At 41.3% G+C, this 16,987-nt stretch overlaps 1 protein-coding gene across 6 annotated transcripts; it reads right to left on the bottom strand.

The window, feature by feature from the left end:
- Positions 1–2,488: 2,488 nt before the first annotated feature.
- GORAB (golgin, RAB6 interacting) lies at positions 2,489–16,720 on the bottom strand. 6 transcript variants are annotated; one of them, XM_050963328.1, is made up of 6 exons: positions 16,519–16,720; positions 14,080–14,428; positions 9,178–9,279; positions 7,030–7,170; positions 3,834–4,309; positions 2,489–3,649 (listed from the first exon to the last, which is right to left on the bottom strand). In XM_050963328.1, the coding sequence occupies exons 1-5, from the start codon at positions 16,592–16,594 to the stop codon at positions 3,859–3,861; spliced, it is 1,119 nt and encodes a 372-aa protein (XP_050819285.1). In that variant the 5' UTR covers positions 16,595–16,720; the 3' UTR covers positions 2,489–3,649; positions 3,834–3,858. The 6 variants fall into 6 exon arrangements, with proteins under 6 accessions (XP_050819285.1, XP_050819284.1, XP_050819286.1 ...); XM_050963327.1 differs by having other exon boundaries at positions 2,489–4,309; XM_050963329.1 differs by having other exon boundaries at positions 2,489–4,309; positions 16,531–16,718.
- Positions 16,721–16,987: the final 267 nt, after the last annotated feature.

A 16,987-nucleotide genomic window follows, 5' to 3' on the forward strand; every position in this document is an offset into this window, starting at 1 on the left:
AAATTCAGGGCTGTGAAAAATGTGTCTCAGACCATGGAAATCAGACCTCCCCTGTGAAATCTAGCTATTGGAGGGGACGGGCAGGGCTGGGGGCACCCCAGCTGTGCGCTCCTACTGTGCCCCCAGCTCCAGCTGCTAGTCCCCTCCAGGCTGGAGAGGGTCAGGACTCTTCCCCTGCATGGCAGCACTTGGGAGGCAATCAGACCCACCTCCAGATACCTCCCTTGGCTGGGGTGCTCCCAGTAGCACCAGGGAGATCACTCACTTCCATCTCCAGCAACATTCTGCAGTCAGGGTAGGTACCCAGAGGTGGGCCTGACCTCCCTGCAAGCACAGTCAAGCAGAAGAGCAAGTCCTGTTCCTCCCAGTCCAGCCAGGACTAGCAGTAAGGAGCCTCCAGCTGCAGCGCTCCCAACAGTATAGGGGAGATCAGAGACTCCTTCATCTCCAGGAACCTGCTGTGGCTGGAAGCAGCTCTGGTGCTGCTGCCTTTGGAGCCCAGCACAGAACTGAAGGTGGCAATCCATGATCCCACCTCCCCCAACAGTTTTGCAATACCCCCATGACCCCCTTTTGCGTTAAGATCCTCATGCTTACAACATACCATCTGAAAACATGAAATAGACTAATTTTCAAATCCTATGGCTGTGAAATTGATCAGTATGGACCCTGAATTTAGTAGGACCCTAACTATGAAGCTAAGAGTAGCTTTTGCTTGATTTCAATTTTTATTTCTTTTGAGGAGAAAACTCTTTAGTTCCCCCAAACCATTTCTTGGAACTTCTGACTAATGTACATCTTGTTATGATTGGACTGCTTAATTCCTGCATGGGGAGAATTTAAAACTGTCGGACTGGCACCCATCAAAATATTTGTGAACTTACTCAAACTGGGTCAGGCTGAAGTGGAAATGACACAACTGTAGTGTTTTATATCACTTGTCAGAGCAAACAAGAGAAAAAACAATTTAACTCTTTCCTGCAGAGAAAAATGATCAAATGTTATCCATTTGCATTTAATATCTCCTTATGGCTTCTAGCCAGACAACTTCAGTTTGCAATCTCAGAAGCTAACCAGAGCTAGACTTGGTCAGAAGTTAGATGGGGGGAAGGGAGGGACCAGAAAAGAAAACCCCCATATTACACAAATTGGCACTGCTGATTCAGAACACTTTGCTCTCTGACACAGTAAAAATCCTCAGCATTATGTTTGGATGCCATTGTGGGTGCTGTTTTTCAGATGTTTCAGCTGTATATAAGATTGTTCATGCTATAGAAATGACTTTTAATAGAACTTGTGCTTAAGATCTCTTAGCTACTCTTAAATCTCCTAAATTGATAAATTTTGCCCTCTGTTTCTGTTTTGAAGTGTTCACTTTGTTGCAATTATTGGAAGAGCATTTTACAGACACATTTCTGCCTATCAGATGCTCACACTGCATGTTCACTGTGGGCATGTGTTATTCATTACCACCATTGTGCAATTAGGTAATTTCAGGGAGATGCTCTTGTTTCTGCTCCCTGATTGGCTTCCATCTTCAAAGTGAATTGATTTTCATCCAATCAGCAGGATTAAGCAATTTTGGGGACACGTTTTTTCCCCTCCAAACTATCTGGGTCAAGTCAGGGCTGAGATGTTACAGCTAGAAAGTTAAGCTAGTGTAGCAGCAGAGATCAGATTTAAAATTAGTCTGAATGTTGTGGGTGGAAACTATGTTATCAGAGGTACAATCTTAACTAAAACTTGTGGCTTGTCCCTCTCTGCCTATTTCAATTACCTGTCAGTGCTCCAGCTAGGGCCCTTCTCCAGTTGAAGTTGAAAAACATATAATATAGCAGAAGGGTTTGGGACAGCAGACCTGGGTGTTGAATTAAGCACTATCTCCTTTTCCAAGCACCTGCCAAATGCTTTTATTGAACGTGGTCTCCAATTTTGTCAGCTGTCACCATCAGCCACAAGCCAGTTCATAATTGCAGCATGAATTAATGTGTCCAATCCTAATTCTGCAGAACACAGGTGGATCTCTAGGTTCTGTCCAGGAGAGTAATAGGATTCCCATAGTACTGTGGTGCCACACAGTGCCCCAGATACAAGAATATTTCATATATAACAAAGATGGGTTTTGAATTTTCTAGTCTCGTTTTATAAGCCATCCATGAGACAAATAGTAATTGTGGAATGTGTGTGGGAGAACTTCTCTTGAGACTGTTTCCCCCTGGAAGATGCTTGTTGCAGCCACTGTGACAAAGAAGTTCCCTATTGCTCCTCCAGATTGCTGTTAGCTGGAGTTCCATGTTATGGGACACAGCTCTCCAAAGCTATTTTACACAGTTTTTTGTTTGGAAGAGCTACCCTTGGGGTGTTGGTTGTATATAGAGTGAAGGCTATCAAAGGGTCTATCTTTCAAGCTTGCTACATTATTCAGAACCTATTCTTGTCCCATCTCTTGAACACCAAATACTATAACTGAAAGTAAACAAGCCACATGGAAGATACATTAATTTATTTTTACAATAAAAATTGTGAATAAAGTGTCATGGCTTTCAATGACTGAATAGATAATTGGTCCCTCACAATCGCATTTGGTGGGGTCACTCCAGTGATTGTCAAACTGTGAGACACAAACCTTCAGTATAAGAGAGAGTTAAAATTTCCATAGTGAAAGAGAGCTGCAGATTGTGTAGCAGAGAAGAAATGAAAATTTCTGTCTGGTTCATGGTTGCATCATAGGCTCTCTGCAAACCACCTTACTCCAAGAGGTCATTGCAAAACCAGAATTGTATTTTTGTCTTTCCCCATCTGGAATGATTTTTTAAAATCCCTTTGAAAACAATAATTGAGCAAATTAACAAGGTTCTACTGGGGTTATACACACCCACCCTTAGGACAAGGAAGTTGTTAACTTGAATTTACTGAACATTACATAATGTATGGAAAGGCTTAGTTCCCATTTACTTTTGGGGTTATTCATGATTTTATCAACACCAGTTTGATGTCTCGGATTTAAGGCAGCTATGATGTTACTGAAAATGAGAAAATATTTGTAACCGCATTTGTCAATACTAGCTAGATCTCTAGTGTACTGTTTCTGTCTGCAACCACCTCCTTTCTACCATACATTAAGCTGATACTCTTGTAACACATTTGATGCTGTAATTTCACAAATCAGACTCCAAAGACCAGATATTATGAATTTTACAATAATTTGTAAAAATAGACACCAGTTATAAACAGGAAATATTATAGCCAATCTGGCCTTTGTAGCAACATAAAAATCTAAATTTGTTTATAATTCTCTACAGACTGAAGTATCAGCTACCATATCCAAGGATGTCTCGGAAAACTTGCTGGGTTTTACACGATTAAAAGAAATTTGCAAAGGAAATTTGTGGACACATTGGAAATTTCTTACGTACATGAGGAAAAGAACATCTCTGTAATAAAACCTAACCTTTCATGACACCTTCTCAAGAAAACAAACATCTCCCTTTCTTGGTTTGATGTCTGCAATGGTCAGCTGGGAATTTTCATTCTCACACAAGCCCAGCCTACAGACAAACATTGCTGCTCCCTTCTTAGTACTCTCTCCTCGCAAGCCCCAGTCTCACAAAGCTCCATAAATAGTGAGCAAATCCAGGGATGAATGGACCTAAAAATACAAAACAGGACAGACAGGTGACCCAGAATGGAAGATTGACAGGTCACTAAAAATAGATTATTTTAAATCAAATTAAAAATAGAGGTAATGTAAGAGGGATGTTACTGACACTGCAGAAGCCTTGGAGTAACCTACAGCATGCAGTAAATCAAGTGTATCATCCATCAGATGCTACCTTATCTGCATATAACAATAATGTATCAGAGTGAGCTGGGGGTTTCATCCCGAGTAGTGTTTACTGATTGATTTTGGCTACCCATATTTGAAAGTGACTTGCTACAGGAATTTCCAGGCTGCTCCACTAACTGTTCAGAAGCAGCACCAGCATGCTCATTCTCCTTCACTGTAGCACATGGAGCTGCATTTTCCTCAGCAGTCCGAGACAGATTCTGAGACTGGGCAGCCTGTCTCCTTGCTTCTACCTCCTGCTGCTGCAGCATCTGCTCCACCTCAATCTCAAGTTCCAGATTTTCTTCATCTGCCTCCACTTCCAGCTGCTTCATTAACTCTTCCAGCTTCTTGGCCTTACGGAGTTCATTCTGCTGTATTATAGTGCATAGATGCTCTGTGAGACGCTCCTTGATTTCAGTCTTCCGTTGGAAATCTAGCTTTGCTGCTACATACTCTGACTCTGCCTTATCATATCGCTTCCTGCAAAAATAATTTTTTTGGTGTTATTCATCCTGAAGAATCCCAAAGTACTTTACAAGTTACACACATGGATGAATACTTGATCAATTAGTGAAAGGCATTTTCCTCTGGAGTGGGCAATGACAGCTATTTAATAGCACACACAAACATTGTTCAACAATTATAAGGCAAGGGATGGAAAGGAGAATGTGCCAGCAGAAGAAAGTCCACTCCATCAGTTTCCACTGCTGCTGCATTCTAGGAGTAAATTCCCTTGTCTGAAATGCACAGGTGGCAAACAATTTTGTTGACTTTTGTATGAGATTCATCTCCAGCATGCTGAAAGAAATCATCACTGGTAACTGCTCCATGTATTCCAATGGAAAATTAACTATTCAGAAAGATACCAAAGCGATTCATGTTCATTTTATTGTTAGCTAAACAGATTAACAATCCAACAGATATAAATTCTATGTAATTAATGAAGTAGTTACATTGCTACTTCAGTCTTTTCTGAAAGTGTACTTTCCGTCATTCAAAAAAACATTTACCTATGTCACTAGCAGTACAGATGGGCACAGCACATGACACCATATAACAACCACAGCTTTTGCAGAGCCACCAATGTAGAAATAATCGTATCATCAGCATGGACACTTATCAGTTTGTACATTCTGACATGACAAACTTTCTAATGTAAAGCAACAATTACAAATATTTTGCGGGGCAACATAAGGGTGGAAGGACTTAACTAGTAGAAGGATACCACAGGCTGGCTAAGAGAGGAGGGAGGCTGTGGACCATACGAACCATGACCCTGTATTGCATCTTGTGACATTGTATTTGTGGATGCTCAATCACAAAAGTGCCTGTAAAAACAGAGCTGCTTCGTAAAGCCATATTCAGGTGTCTCATTACCAAGCAATAGAGGGACACAGTGGTTCTTTTGTTTGAGGACGCAGAACAAAATGAAGCAGGATTCTTTCAGAGTATATTCCAGTAATAAATAACTGCAGGATTCTGCTCCCAGCTGGAGCTCTATCCCTGGCAGTGAATGACAAAGTCATGTCCACAGGGCCCCAAAATACCCACTCCTCTTTCTGTCACAAGTGAGTCACAGAGATGATGTAATGAAGGACTCAGAAATGAAGCATGCATGCAAGGAACAAAATTAAGGTTACTGTGGAAACGTGTCCAATTAAAACTTTAACCTGCATGAACACAGGTTTTTTTTCCCCCCATTGGAATATTTATAAATATTCCATTTTATAACATTCAGATGTCCAAACTATGCAACTAGGACCATAAATATTGCACTTGTTGGCTTAAACTGATTTGGCATTTAGCCTTAATATATAAGGCAAAACTTCAATAATTGCTCAGAAAGGCATTGCTTGTTAGGTAAATGAAAGCTTTTAATGGTGGGTGGCATATTCTACAACACTGAAAATCCAGGTGTAACTACTTTCCAAATCATGAAAAACTGATTATACAAAAACACAGCAATCTCATGAGGCATATTTTTAAAGCTTTGCCTTCCTTCCCTAGTAACCTTCCTTTTTCCATCTTTGTTATCTAAGTACAGTTTCCTGTAAACATTCTGTATGATTTTTCCCTATCACTGAGAATTTAAGATGCAGAGTTCAAAGGGGTGTAATGTTTTATGATCATGAAACATTTAGACATGTATTTCTGAAATCTATGAGTAAATCCTTCAAACACATTGGCATTGAAAAGTCTTCTCTGACATAGATCTGAAACAGAGATTTTTCCAAAATATCCTAAAATAGTGGAACTACATAATGTCAGCTAGTCCCTGCCATTTTAAAATGATAATTGGTCGATAGCCATCCTCAGTTCTTAGCTACCACTGGTATTCATTTAAAAGCTAATTACCATGTTTATTGGCCTGTGGGTCAATGCACAGCAAAAGTCACAGGGAAAACTACAATTTCTACATGTTGAATAGTGAACTAAAATCACAACCAGACATTTTCCATTTCAGTAAATGCCTATATAAACATGCTTATATTTACGCACTTATGTTGTGGTTTACCCTATACTAATGAGGCACTCGATTAATTTTACATGTTGAAGGATGCTGCAAAAGGGAACCGTCAGAGTTGCAGTCCCTTGTAGTAGCAGTAGTAGTAGTAATAAAAAGAATAGTAATAAAAAAACCCTCAAATGATGGAAAGAGACATTGAGAACCTTGAAGACTGACCTACATTTGGTCCCAATTCAAGAAAGTACCTACTTAGCTTTAGGCATGTATGCAAGTGAAAGATTTCAATAGAACTTAAGTGCTGTCCTGAATTAGGGTGCTTAACTGACTCAGGACTTTTGTTTACAGAGTTGATGTAATACGTTACATGTGTTTGATTCTTCTTTTAAAACTGCTCCTTTCCCAGGAATAAAGCCAACAACAAAACTACCCTATAACACAGAAGTGCTTATGTATAACTCTACCATAATGGACCAGCACATATGTACGATGAAAGGGGTGGGTGGCAGGGAGGTGGGGGAATGGCAAATAAAGTTTTCATTCAGGAAACTTATGTTAGTTGCAAGCTTCTGTTTAGGCCACTATGATCTAAAGAGAAACCACTGTATATTAAAACTTATTAAATACACCTGCACTGTGTCTTTTAATGACATGACTCCCTTCAGCTTTCTTCAGTGAAAGGAAACTGCATACATTTTCCCAAGAGTACTTGCTGCTCTGTCTGTTAATTGCTTACCGAGCAAATGAATAATCCATGCTGGCCTGATCGATTCGGTTTCTTAAGATCCCAATGTCAGCAGACACCATGTCATCCAGAGCCTGTAGCTCTTTTTGGATCCGCTTTAGTTTCACTGTTTCAGCCTGAGTTCTTTTGGATCTGAAAAAACAAGATGCAAGTTCTCTCTCTTTAGAAGCATCCTACACAAGAGATGTGTTTAAATTACAGACCCACCAGCTCATTAGAAGTTGCTCAAAGATTTCTCTTTTGTAGTTTAAGACTTTTGATCTTTCTTCCCATATCTATGGGGATCTAAAGTGTCTGCTGTTAACAGTCAAACAAAAATATGTAATGACTGCAATCAAAGTGCCTAAAATGGACTGTATTCCTTCACTCGGAAAACTCACTCTCTGAAACTAAGTAACTTTAAGCATAAGAACATAGAAAATTGCTAGAAAGGAAAAGGGCACTTTGTCCTGCAAACTTCCCCCTTCAAAGAATCCCAGACAGCAGGAGCCAAAAAGAGACTGGGTCACCTAACCCAAATGTACTTATTTCCATTTTGTAGGATTATTCTCTATAGGCTTGATCCAAAGCCGAATGAAGTCAATGGAAAGATTCACATCAAATATGAAAGATTTCAATCAAGCCCTACATAATCTTCTTCAACTCCGTTTATTACATTTGTAAGTTTTCAAGAACCGAAACTATCTACAGGAAGCATGTTCAGACCCAAGCACCTTAAGTAATTTTCAGAGATCTCATACTAGGCCATACTACCCCTGCTCATCATATCAGTGAACCACGTTTGATTTTCCATAAAGTAGCCTTGGGTATCTTAAAATCTCCAGTCTGACTGACCAGCATTAGCAAACCACTGTCACCTTTTTAATCAATTCACCAATTCTATCATCAACTCGTCATGCAACCAATACTTTTCTCACATCACCTGTATCCAGATACATACCATCTTTGCACCTCCAAATGCCCCTTGTATCAATTCCTTTACGTTCAACTATAACAGAGACTTATCCTGATATTCCCACAACTAAACGTTAACTCAGCCCTATCTTTCACTCTTCTACCAGTAGACTAATAAGCCTTTTTAGCTCAACCACTTTTTCCAAACTACATATTAGCCCCGTCAACTACATCTTCTAGTCTTCTCTGTTTCACTCACCCAATTCTTGTATTCTCTAGTCCCATACTCTGAAGCCTGTTGGACACTGCTGCTTCATTTATCTCTACACATCTTCTTCACTTAGCATTAAAGGTCTCTGACTTAATACCAACACTTGTTTCTTGCACAGTGTGCATTCAGTCTGAACTTAGCACAGCTGGTTGTCCTCTTCTATCAGATTCAACTTGCTGCATTTTTCATTAAGATGTTTTTAACGGAGATCCTCTCCATTCCAGAGAATCTCAAAGCACTTTACACTACACACCTTAATGAATTAAGCCTCTCTAGACTTCTGAGAAAAAGGTAATACTCCCATTTTATAGGTGAGGGAACAAACAGACAGTGACTTTAACAAGTCACTGGCAGAGCTGGGACTAGTACCCAGGAGTCCTGACTCCCTGTCCCCTGCTCTAATCACTGTACACAATACCACCAAATGAAATGTTCAATCACTGATCTGTTCAAGAACATAAGATTCACTCTGTAAAGTTGTAACAGGAATTATCAGTCTGCAGAAGAAGCTGCGGGCTTGGCTACACTGGCGCTTTACAGCGCTGCAACTTTTGTGCTCAGGGGTGTGGAAAAAACACCCCCCTGAGCGCTGCAAGATACAGCGCTGTAAAGCCTCAGTGTAATCAGAGCTGCAAGCTACACCCGTAAGGGATGTGGTTTACGTGCAGCGCTGGGAGAGCTCTTTCCCAGCGCTGGCGCTCCGACCACACTCACGCTTGGCAGCGCTTTGAAATTTCAAGTGTAGCCATACCCTGCATCTTCAGAAATGCAATCCACATAAAAAGAGCTTCTTGGCGACCACACAATTTGGAAGAAAATGTGAGTATCATGTACTGTTGCTCATTTGCACACAAAATGAATCTTCAATGCAGAGGAAAGGGGGACAAGCTGGATTTGCTAAAACTTAGTAACTTATCATAGACAAACACCCCCTTCCCTAGGTATGGCAGTAGAACGCAGAATGTCCTCATCACCTTTCAGCAATGGCTTTGGCCAGGAGTGCCTTCTTGCGTTTATTCTTCTCTTCCATCAGCCGCTGCTCCTGCTGGAGAACTTCCCAGTGAGATTTCTCCTGCCTAGACATTTAACAAAGCAACAGGGTTAAACAAGGATTCGTTTCTTTCCTGCCTCTCCCCACTCAAAACAGCAGTCATACTCCTTGTGTTTATTTTGTTGGAGCACCCATTAAAGATTTCCAAGAATCCAAGGACAGCTCAACACCTTGGTTCTGTGGGAGGAAGACTGATCAGGAAGAAGAGTTATTAGCTTCAGGAGATACTCGACAAGTTTACTCTTAAACAAGCCAGGGTCTCTTATGAACAAAGAATGTGGGGTTTGTTCTTTGTTACATTAGAATCCCATGTTTTTAACTAAAATTAGCATACATTGTTCACAAATAGGGGGCTTTCCACTATAAATCATACACACCAGAACCCATCTCTAAAATCCTGGGCAAATATTTTATGGTATTATATAAATTCATCCTAATTGGATAAGATGAATGCAACAGTCTTTGGATGTGGCTGTCAGTGGCCGAATGCCATTTTTCCCTACCTAAGTCACATCATGTTAGCTGTTGCGGTGGTTTCATCCATCACCTTTTCAAAGGGATCTCAGTAACAAACCTCTCCTCATAATTTAATGCATAATAGGGCTGTTCTTCCATGAACAAGGCACACAATGGAGGATAAAAATAATTGGTTTTTAATTTAAAAACTATTTTTGTATTTAAATTAGGTGTCTGACTTTATTTTAATTATAGTAAGGCTTTCTTTTTAAAAACAAACCTGCTTAATGTATTTTATATTAAATTCAGATTTAATTTTAAGGTCTGAACTTATTATAATTTAGTTGCAAATGTGAAACATGTTTTGATAAGAGAAGTTTATGTATCCAAAACATTCAATGTTATTTTAATAAAAATAAATTGTATATGCTGTTTTGGTTAATTAAATTTCATTTACTCCCCAAGGCAGCTTGACACAAATCATGAGCAAAAAGTTAATCAACTAATAAATATACAACATATCATTCACCATTTTCTAACATACAAAAAATGTACAATTAATAAGAATCTGAAAATAGTAAGCTATACAATTGTCTAAATAAATGTACACAGGTATAGTATATCCTCCTAGGTAGCAAAGACATGTACCAAACTAGTGTGTAAAGTAGTATTTAGTTGTAAATCAACATGTTTTAATGGTCATATCAGCAAATGAGAATGCACCTTTATTGAGAAAACAACAAGTACAAATGGAAATGTTGATTAAAATTATTTAAATTGAGGATTTCCACTTGGTGATTTTAATTGCTGTGATGTAAATCAATCTACCCCGGAATAAAATATCAGAAGTTACTTGATAGCTAAAGAGAGAGAAGAAATTTTTTCAAACCGCTGTGATGCTAGAACATGGTGGTGTTATTTGACGTAGGACTGTTCCAATGGAATATACATGGTAGTTGGGTCTGCACTGGTGGCTGCTGGGCAGCAACCAACGTGTTAGCTGTAGAATGTACTAACTGGGAAAGCTTGGGCCTGTCAGTCTGACACAGCACTATCCATGGGCAGGGTGGATAAATATCAATTTAAAAAATATCTTTTTGTAATTTAAATTTTTTTTGATAAAATGCTTTTTGAGGAAAAAACCTATCTAAAGATAATTTTAATTAAGATACATTATAGCTCAAAGATCTCTCATCATGGAACAGGGATTATAAATTCTAATTCTATAGTGTGAGACAATATAGTCATGTAATGTTTAAGAAAAAATTTGTAAATGAGTTCCAATAATTCATGGATTAGGGACCCAATTTTATGGAGTTCCAGGGGCTTCTGTATAGATTACTTCGGTTAATCTTTCTATCTACCCAATGGGACTCAGTGCTCAGTCTAGAAGATACCATCAGAGATGCCTAGTTTTGCAGTTCTCAAACTGTGGATTTGTGTTTTCAGAGACAACATGCCTGTTAACAGCAAAAATGTTTTAAATAAATTATAGAGGTGAGAAATAATAGACCTCAACCCTATTGTCCCTCTGCAAATTTGTGTACACAGAGTCAATCCCTTGCCTCTCTCTAAAAGTGCAAAGTTTCAAAAAGTTCAATGAATAGAAGATTGTTGGGGGCAGAACAGATCTGGACAATGAGAAGAAGTCTGGAGATAAATGTAAGAAGGGAGGGACAGGTAGTAGAAACAAAAGAGAAACTGTTTGAGCAGCACACTGCAGAAGAATTAAGGTCTTTCTGAGTGTAGCCTTCATTGATTTGACATCTACCATACCACTCTCTCACTAGAAGGGAAAACCTATAATGGCAGCAGGCCGTAAGAGAGACCCAGTCTGGGAATAAGAACCATTCAAGAAATATGTTTGCTGATGATGTTTTAAAAAAAAAAAGTCACACCAGTGAACTCGTGGAAGTCACTTAAGCACTTGGATTCAGAGCCTGTTGAAGTGATAATGTCACTTTTAACAGCAGTAGCTTCTTCTGCTAGTGTAGAAAGAAAATTTTCTTCCTTTGGACTAATTCATTCCAAATTCAGAAATATTTTGGGACCTGAAAAAGCAGGAAAGCTTGTTTTTCTTTTCCAGATTATGAACAAACAGGAAAATGAAGGTGAAGATGACTGAGTTAGCTGCAGAAGCCAATATTTTAAGTTTCTTATGTTGACCTGGCTGACGTAGTCGATTTAATTTTTGTGTTTTAAAAAAGTCATTTAACTATTTTAGTTTAAAACCATTTTAACAAAAACAAACCTGATTTTAAAAACACTTGAATGTTTAATTAACTTCAAAAATTCATATGCTTGTTTTGTTAAAATATTATGTTTGCTGTTGAAAAAAATCCATAATCCATAACGTTGCTTTAGTTAAATAAAACAATTTAAATGTCTATCTGGTGATGTTCTCCTCCTAATACAGCATGGCAAAGAAAATCCACCAAATATTAATGATTAACCTGTTGAATTGGAGATAGTTCACGTCCCAATGACTTCATAAATATCTGCTTCAATTACCTTTGGTAAATGAAATACCAATCATTCATTTTCTGATATAGCTGTAAAACTCATCTGAAAAGTTTAAAGATCACTTTAAAAATGTATAGTGAGTACCTTCTAAAAATGAAACCTACATATGAGTTCTGAAGAATATGTATTAAGGTTATAACAACCAACAAGAATGCACTTTTTAACGTAGAAATCCATGAATAAATTGAGTCTTCCTGACTAGTGATTTAAATCAAATCCATCCTGTCCATGGCTTTGCTGGTATGTACTTACTTTTTAAATGAATACATGCCATGGAGCATTACAAAATGCTTACAGACGGGAAGAATGAACATTCTACTGAGTACTGGGACTCTCGATGGAAAAAGAAATAGAGCGTATGGAGGCATACGGGAAAAGAAACCTAAAAATGTAAAACACAAAAAAATTACCTTCATACAGGCTGTGCCAGATAGCCAGTCTTTTACACAAAGGAAAAATAACTACATGTAAGGCACCTGGCCATTTATACAGTGCTGTACCACAGTAGAGAGCAGGAGAACTTCCTGACTAAAACTGCACATAGCTGCTTACAGCAACATGGAATAGTGGACTAGATGGGGCATGCGTCTAATCAAGTATGGCAATTACTGTCCAGATGGTTCACAGGAGGGTGCAAAAATCCCCCCTCTAGGCCCCATGGGGTAATTTGATCCCTGTGATACTCTCATCCAAACCCCTAATTGTTAAAGATCAGCTCAAACCCTAAAACATGATATTTTATCCCTTGTTTCCAATACTTTTTAGCATTAACTAACAACTTTGGCACCCAAGACCTTATTACTCTGGGTACACAGAAGTAATTTGGGACAAACAAGGGCAAAATAGTTACAACAAACAAGACAATGAGTATACGGTCCGGGAGTCTAAATACCAGAACGAGCAGATTTTTTTTTTTTCAGTTAACCTCACAGCCTTCTCTTGATGCAAAAAGGATGGGGGTTTTTCAATCACGTTAGCTCAAGACCATTGAAAAACCCCATCAAGATGCAGTCTAGCACATCTAGAGCCATGTTAGCTGGCCATAATTTAGCCAAGCGAGGAGACTATACAACTGAAACCCATCCTGACATCGAATCAAAAGAAGGCCCACAGAAAGTTTTGAAAACCAGGAGAGCAATTTTTTGAAAGGGACAAAAGTTACACAGAACCAAAAAGATGCATTTCCAAAGGTGAGCTTTGTATACTAGATAAATAAACCAGAATCAACAGAGATGCGCTTAAGCCTTCAAAGACAATTAAAAAAAAAAAAAAAAAAAAAAAAAAAAGTCCCACGACCTGGCCGCCTTACAATTTAAGTCCCTAATCCTGCAATCTTGCCTGCATGGAATCTATTGAAGACAATAGGACTCCCATCTTCATGAATTAGGGCTCGTCTACACTGGCACTTTACAGTGCTGCAACTTTCTCACTCAGAGGTGTGAAAAAACACACCTGAGCACAGCAAGTTTCAGCGCTGTAAAGCACCAGTGTAGACAGTGCACCAACGCTGGGAGCTGTGCCCCTCATGGAGGTGGGTTTTTTAAAGCGCTGGGAGAGCTCTCTCCTAGTGCTCTGCCACGATTACACAAGCCCCGTTAAAGCACTGCCATGGCAGCACTTTAATGTTGCCAGTGTAGACTAGCCCTTAGATTGCAGGACTCAGGTCTACATGAGATATTACTGAACAAAGGGTGGCAATTAAAGGATCAGCAGGAAAGAAGCAAAGGAGAAGACTTCTTACTCTAAAATACAGTACTGTTTAATATTAAACTTCAATTTAATGTACAACAAAATGATGAATTAGTAAGGAATAAAACCAATCCCTTGATTTTACAGACTTACTAACAATTCCACTCTCTTTTTCTCCAGTTTGAAATCCATCTTTACATGGAATTCCTGGGGATTTTCATTGCCATTACAAGGATTTTCAAGTCCCTGTGCATTCTGTTGATCTCTGGTGTCATGTTGCCTTTGATCCTTGATTGAGGATGGAGGAGGTGGTGGCAGAGGCTGCTGAGGAAGACAGAGCTTGTGTTTTGGTACAGAAAGCAGCTGTTCTGGAGGTACAGAGGCAGCTCCATCCTGCAGTCCCAGTTTATGACATTGTTGCTGAAGAGCTTTTTCTCGGAGCAACTGCTGACGGCTCTTATTTACAGACAGGGGTCGACGCTGCTGATCAGAAGATTCAGATATATCTATTTATAGTAAAAATAAAAACAGAATCCTTTTAGGAGAGGCAAAATCTTGACAATTAGTTTTCTTATAAACTCTAATGCTGGTAACATGATCAATCTTTGTCAGAAAGTCATATGAGTGAGGCTATGCAAACAAGCCATGTAAAAATGTTTTGCTGCTATAATATTAATACTAGAGGTTCAGGTTATTTCAGTGAAATACAGAACTTGGAAGCTGGACAGAACTCCTGGATTACTCAAAGCTGTGGTAAATTTTCCATCACTTGAAATCTTTCAATCAAGCTTTCAGGTCTTTCCAAAAGGCATGCTCTGGTTCAACAACCACAAGTTGTTGGGCTGGATGCAGGAATCACTGGATGCAACTGGATAATGCAGTTGGTCAGACTAGATCATTGGTTCTCAAACTTTTTGTACTGGCAATCCCTTTCACTCAGCAAGCCTCTGAGTGCAGACCCCGCCCCCCCCCAATATAAAAATTTGTTTTTAGTTTATAACACTTCTTTAAATGCTAAATTTATAGCCCTACTGTTTAAAATGAACTTACCATTTCTTACTGCTTTTAAATTAAAACAAAAAGACATTTTTATCAAAGTATTGTTATAAACAGAAAAAATATTTTTAAATAGTTGCTATTTAATACTGGGGGGAGGGGCAAGAAGCAACTTTGTCAATATCACTTTTCACAGCAGACTTTGTGCCCCATTGTCACCCTTACTTCTGCGCTGCTGCTGGCAGAAGCTCTGCAAGTTGCACTACTGCTGGCAGCAGCACGGCTTTTAGCACCACCACCACCACCAGCAGCACAGAAGTAAGAGAGGCAATAGGGTGCTGTGAAAAGTTATATCTGTATGTTTGTTAATATCACCTTTCACAGCAGACTTACTAGGGCAAACTTCTGATCACTGTTCACAGCTTCCCAGCTAGATATTAACGAACATATAAATATCACTTTTCACAGCAGACTTACTCACGCCCCACTGAGACCCTTACTTCTGTGATGCTGCTGGCAGCAAGTGCTGCCTTCAGAGCTAGGTGACGGGAGAGCAGCAGCTGCTGGCCAGGTGCCCAGCTCTGAAGGCAGCACAGCCACCAGCAGCAATGCCACACAATGCCACCTTTACCTCTGTGTAATGCTTGACCTTTGGACTGGGAAGGGTGGCTGGTGGGGGGCGGGGCTAAGGCAAATTTTGGAGGGGGTATAGCCCGCACAAACCCCCGCCAGCACCACTGTGTGTTTGACTGTTAAATTATAAGTTTTTGTTGTTGTTTTTTTGCCTATCCTAGTGTTCCGATTGTTCTGTGGTTTAACGTAGCTCTTCAGCGGCTGACCAATCAAGCCCTCTAATGTTGTCTCGGTCCCAAGATCAGTCTTAGGGAAAACGGCACCCTGGGAAAACTTCAGTGTTGGTGCCCTTCCTTTGGAGATGTAGCGGGGCTGGAAGCAGAGCAGGGCAGTGGGCCAGCCATACACAGGGCTAGCAACTCAAGATCCCTTGGAATAACCTCACGACTCCCAGTTTGAGAACCCCTGAACTACATGATCATAATGGTGCCTTGTAGTCACAAAATCTATGAGAGAAGGGAAAGGGGAGAATCTTTTCCATCACATACATGTAAGAAACCAGCAAAAGATTGTCACATCCGAAGGCCGGAAGGAACCACTGCGCCCCCCCGCACCGAGCCCCTGCCTAAGCCAGCCCGGAGCACGTCCCCAAGCTAAGCCCTGTTCCAAGTCCCAGCGGTTACCGACCCTCCCTGGTACGGGATCGGAAGGGGCCTTTCGCCTCCGGAGCGAGTTGGCCAAGACCCGTACAGGGCTGGGCACCGCCACAGACCCCGCCCCGGCCCCAGTGCTGTCAACGCCAGGTCAAGCTAGACGCGGGCAGCCCCAGGGCTCCGGCTGCCCTGCCCAGCGCCCCCGAGCTCGGGCCAGACCCAAGGTCCCAGGAGAGGCCGGGCTCGGACGTGGCCCCGACACCAGCTCTGCGCCCAGCCGGCCTGCGGGGGACGCCAGGCTCCGAGCATCCGCCCCACGGAACCAGCAAGTGGTGCCTCGAGGCTCCCGCCAGGGACACCCGGCCCCCGCTCACCCCGGCCGGTACCTGCGTGCGGCCCCCGCAGCCTCCGCAGCTCCTGCTCGGAGAAGCCGGCCCAGCCCCCCGCCATGGCGCCTCATTCCCGGGGGTGGCGGCGCTCGCGGCCGGCGCTTCCTCCTTCCGCTGCCACGTGTAGGCCTCGGCAGGACCCCGCGCCCGGGCCTGCCCCTAGCTCCGCCGGCCGCTTCCCCACAGCCTGTTACTCCGGGGTATCAATCACAGAACAGGCAGCCCTAAGGGCAGCCCGGCGGGGTCCTAGCGCGTTACCATGGGGAAGAGGGCGGGGCCTCAAGGGGAAGGTGGCTGCTGGGCAGGGGAGGGAGATCTGAGGGGAGGAGCCCTGCAGAGGGGAGCGGGGCTGGGCGGGGCGGCTGACTCCCGCCTGCTGGAGCTCAGCCGATGCTCTCCCGCCCCAGGGGTGAGGGGCTCAGCCCCAGACTCCTTCCTTTGTGCCCTCAGGGTA

The sequence above is a fragment of the Gopherus flavomarginatus genome, chromosome 7 (assembly GCF_025201925.1).
Source record: "Gopherus flavomarginatus isolate rGopFla2 chromosome 7, rGopFla2.mat.asm, whole genome shotgun sequence".
NCBI lineage: Eukaryota > Metazoa > Chordata > Testudines > Testudinidae > Gopherus > Gopherus flavomarginatus.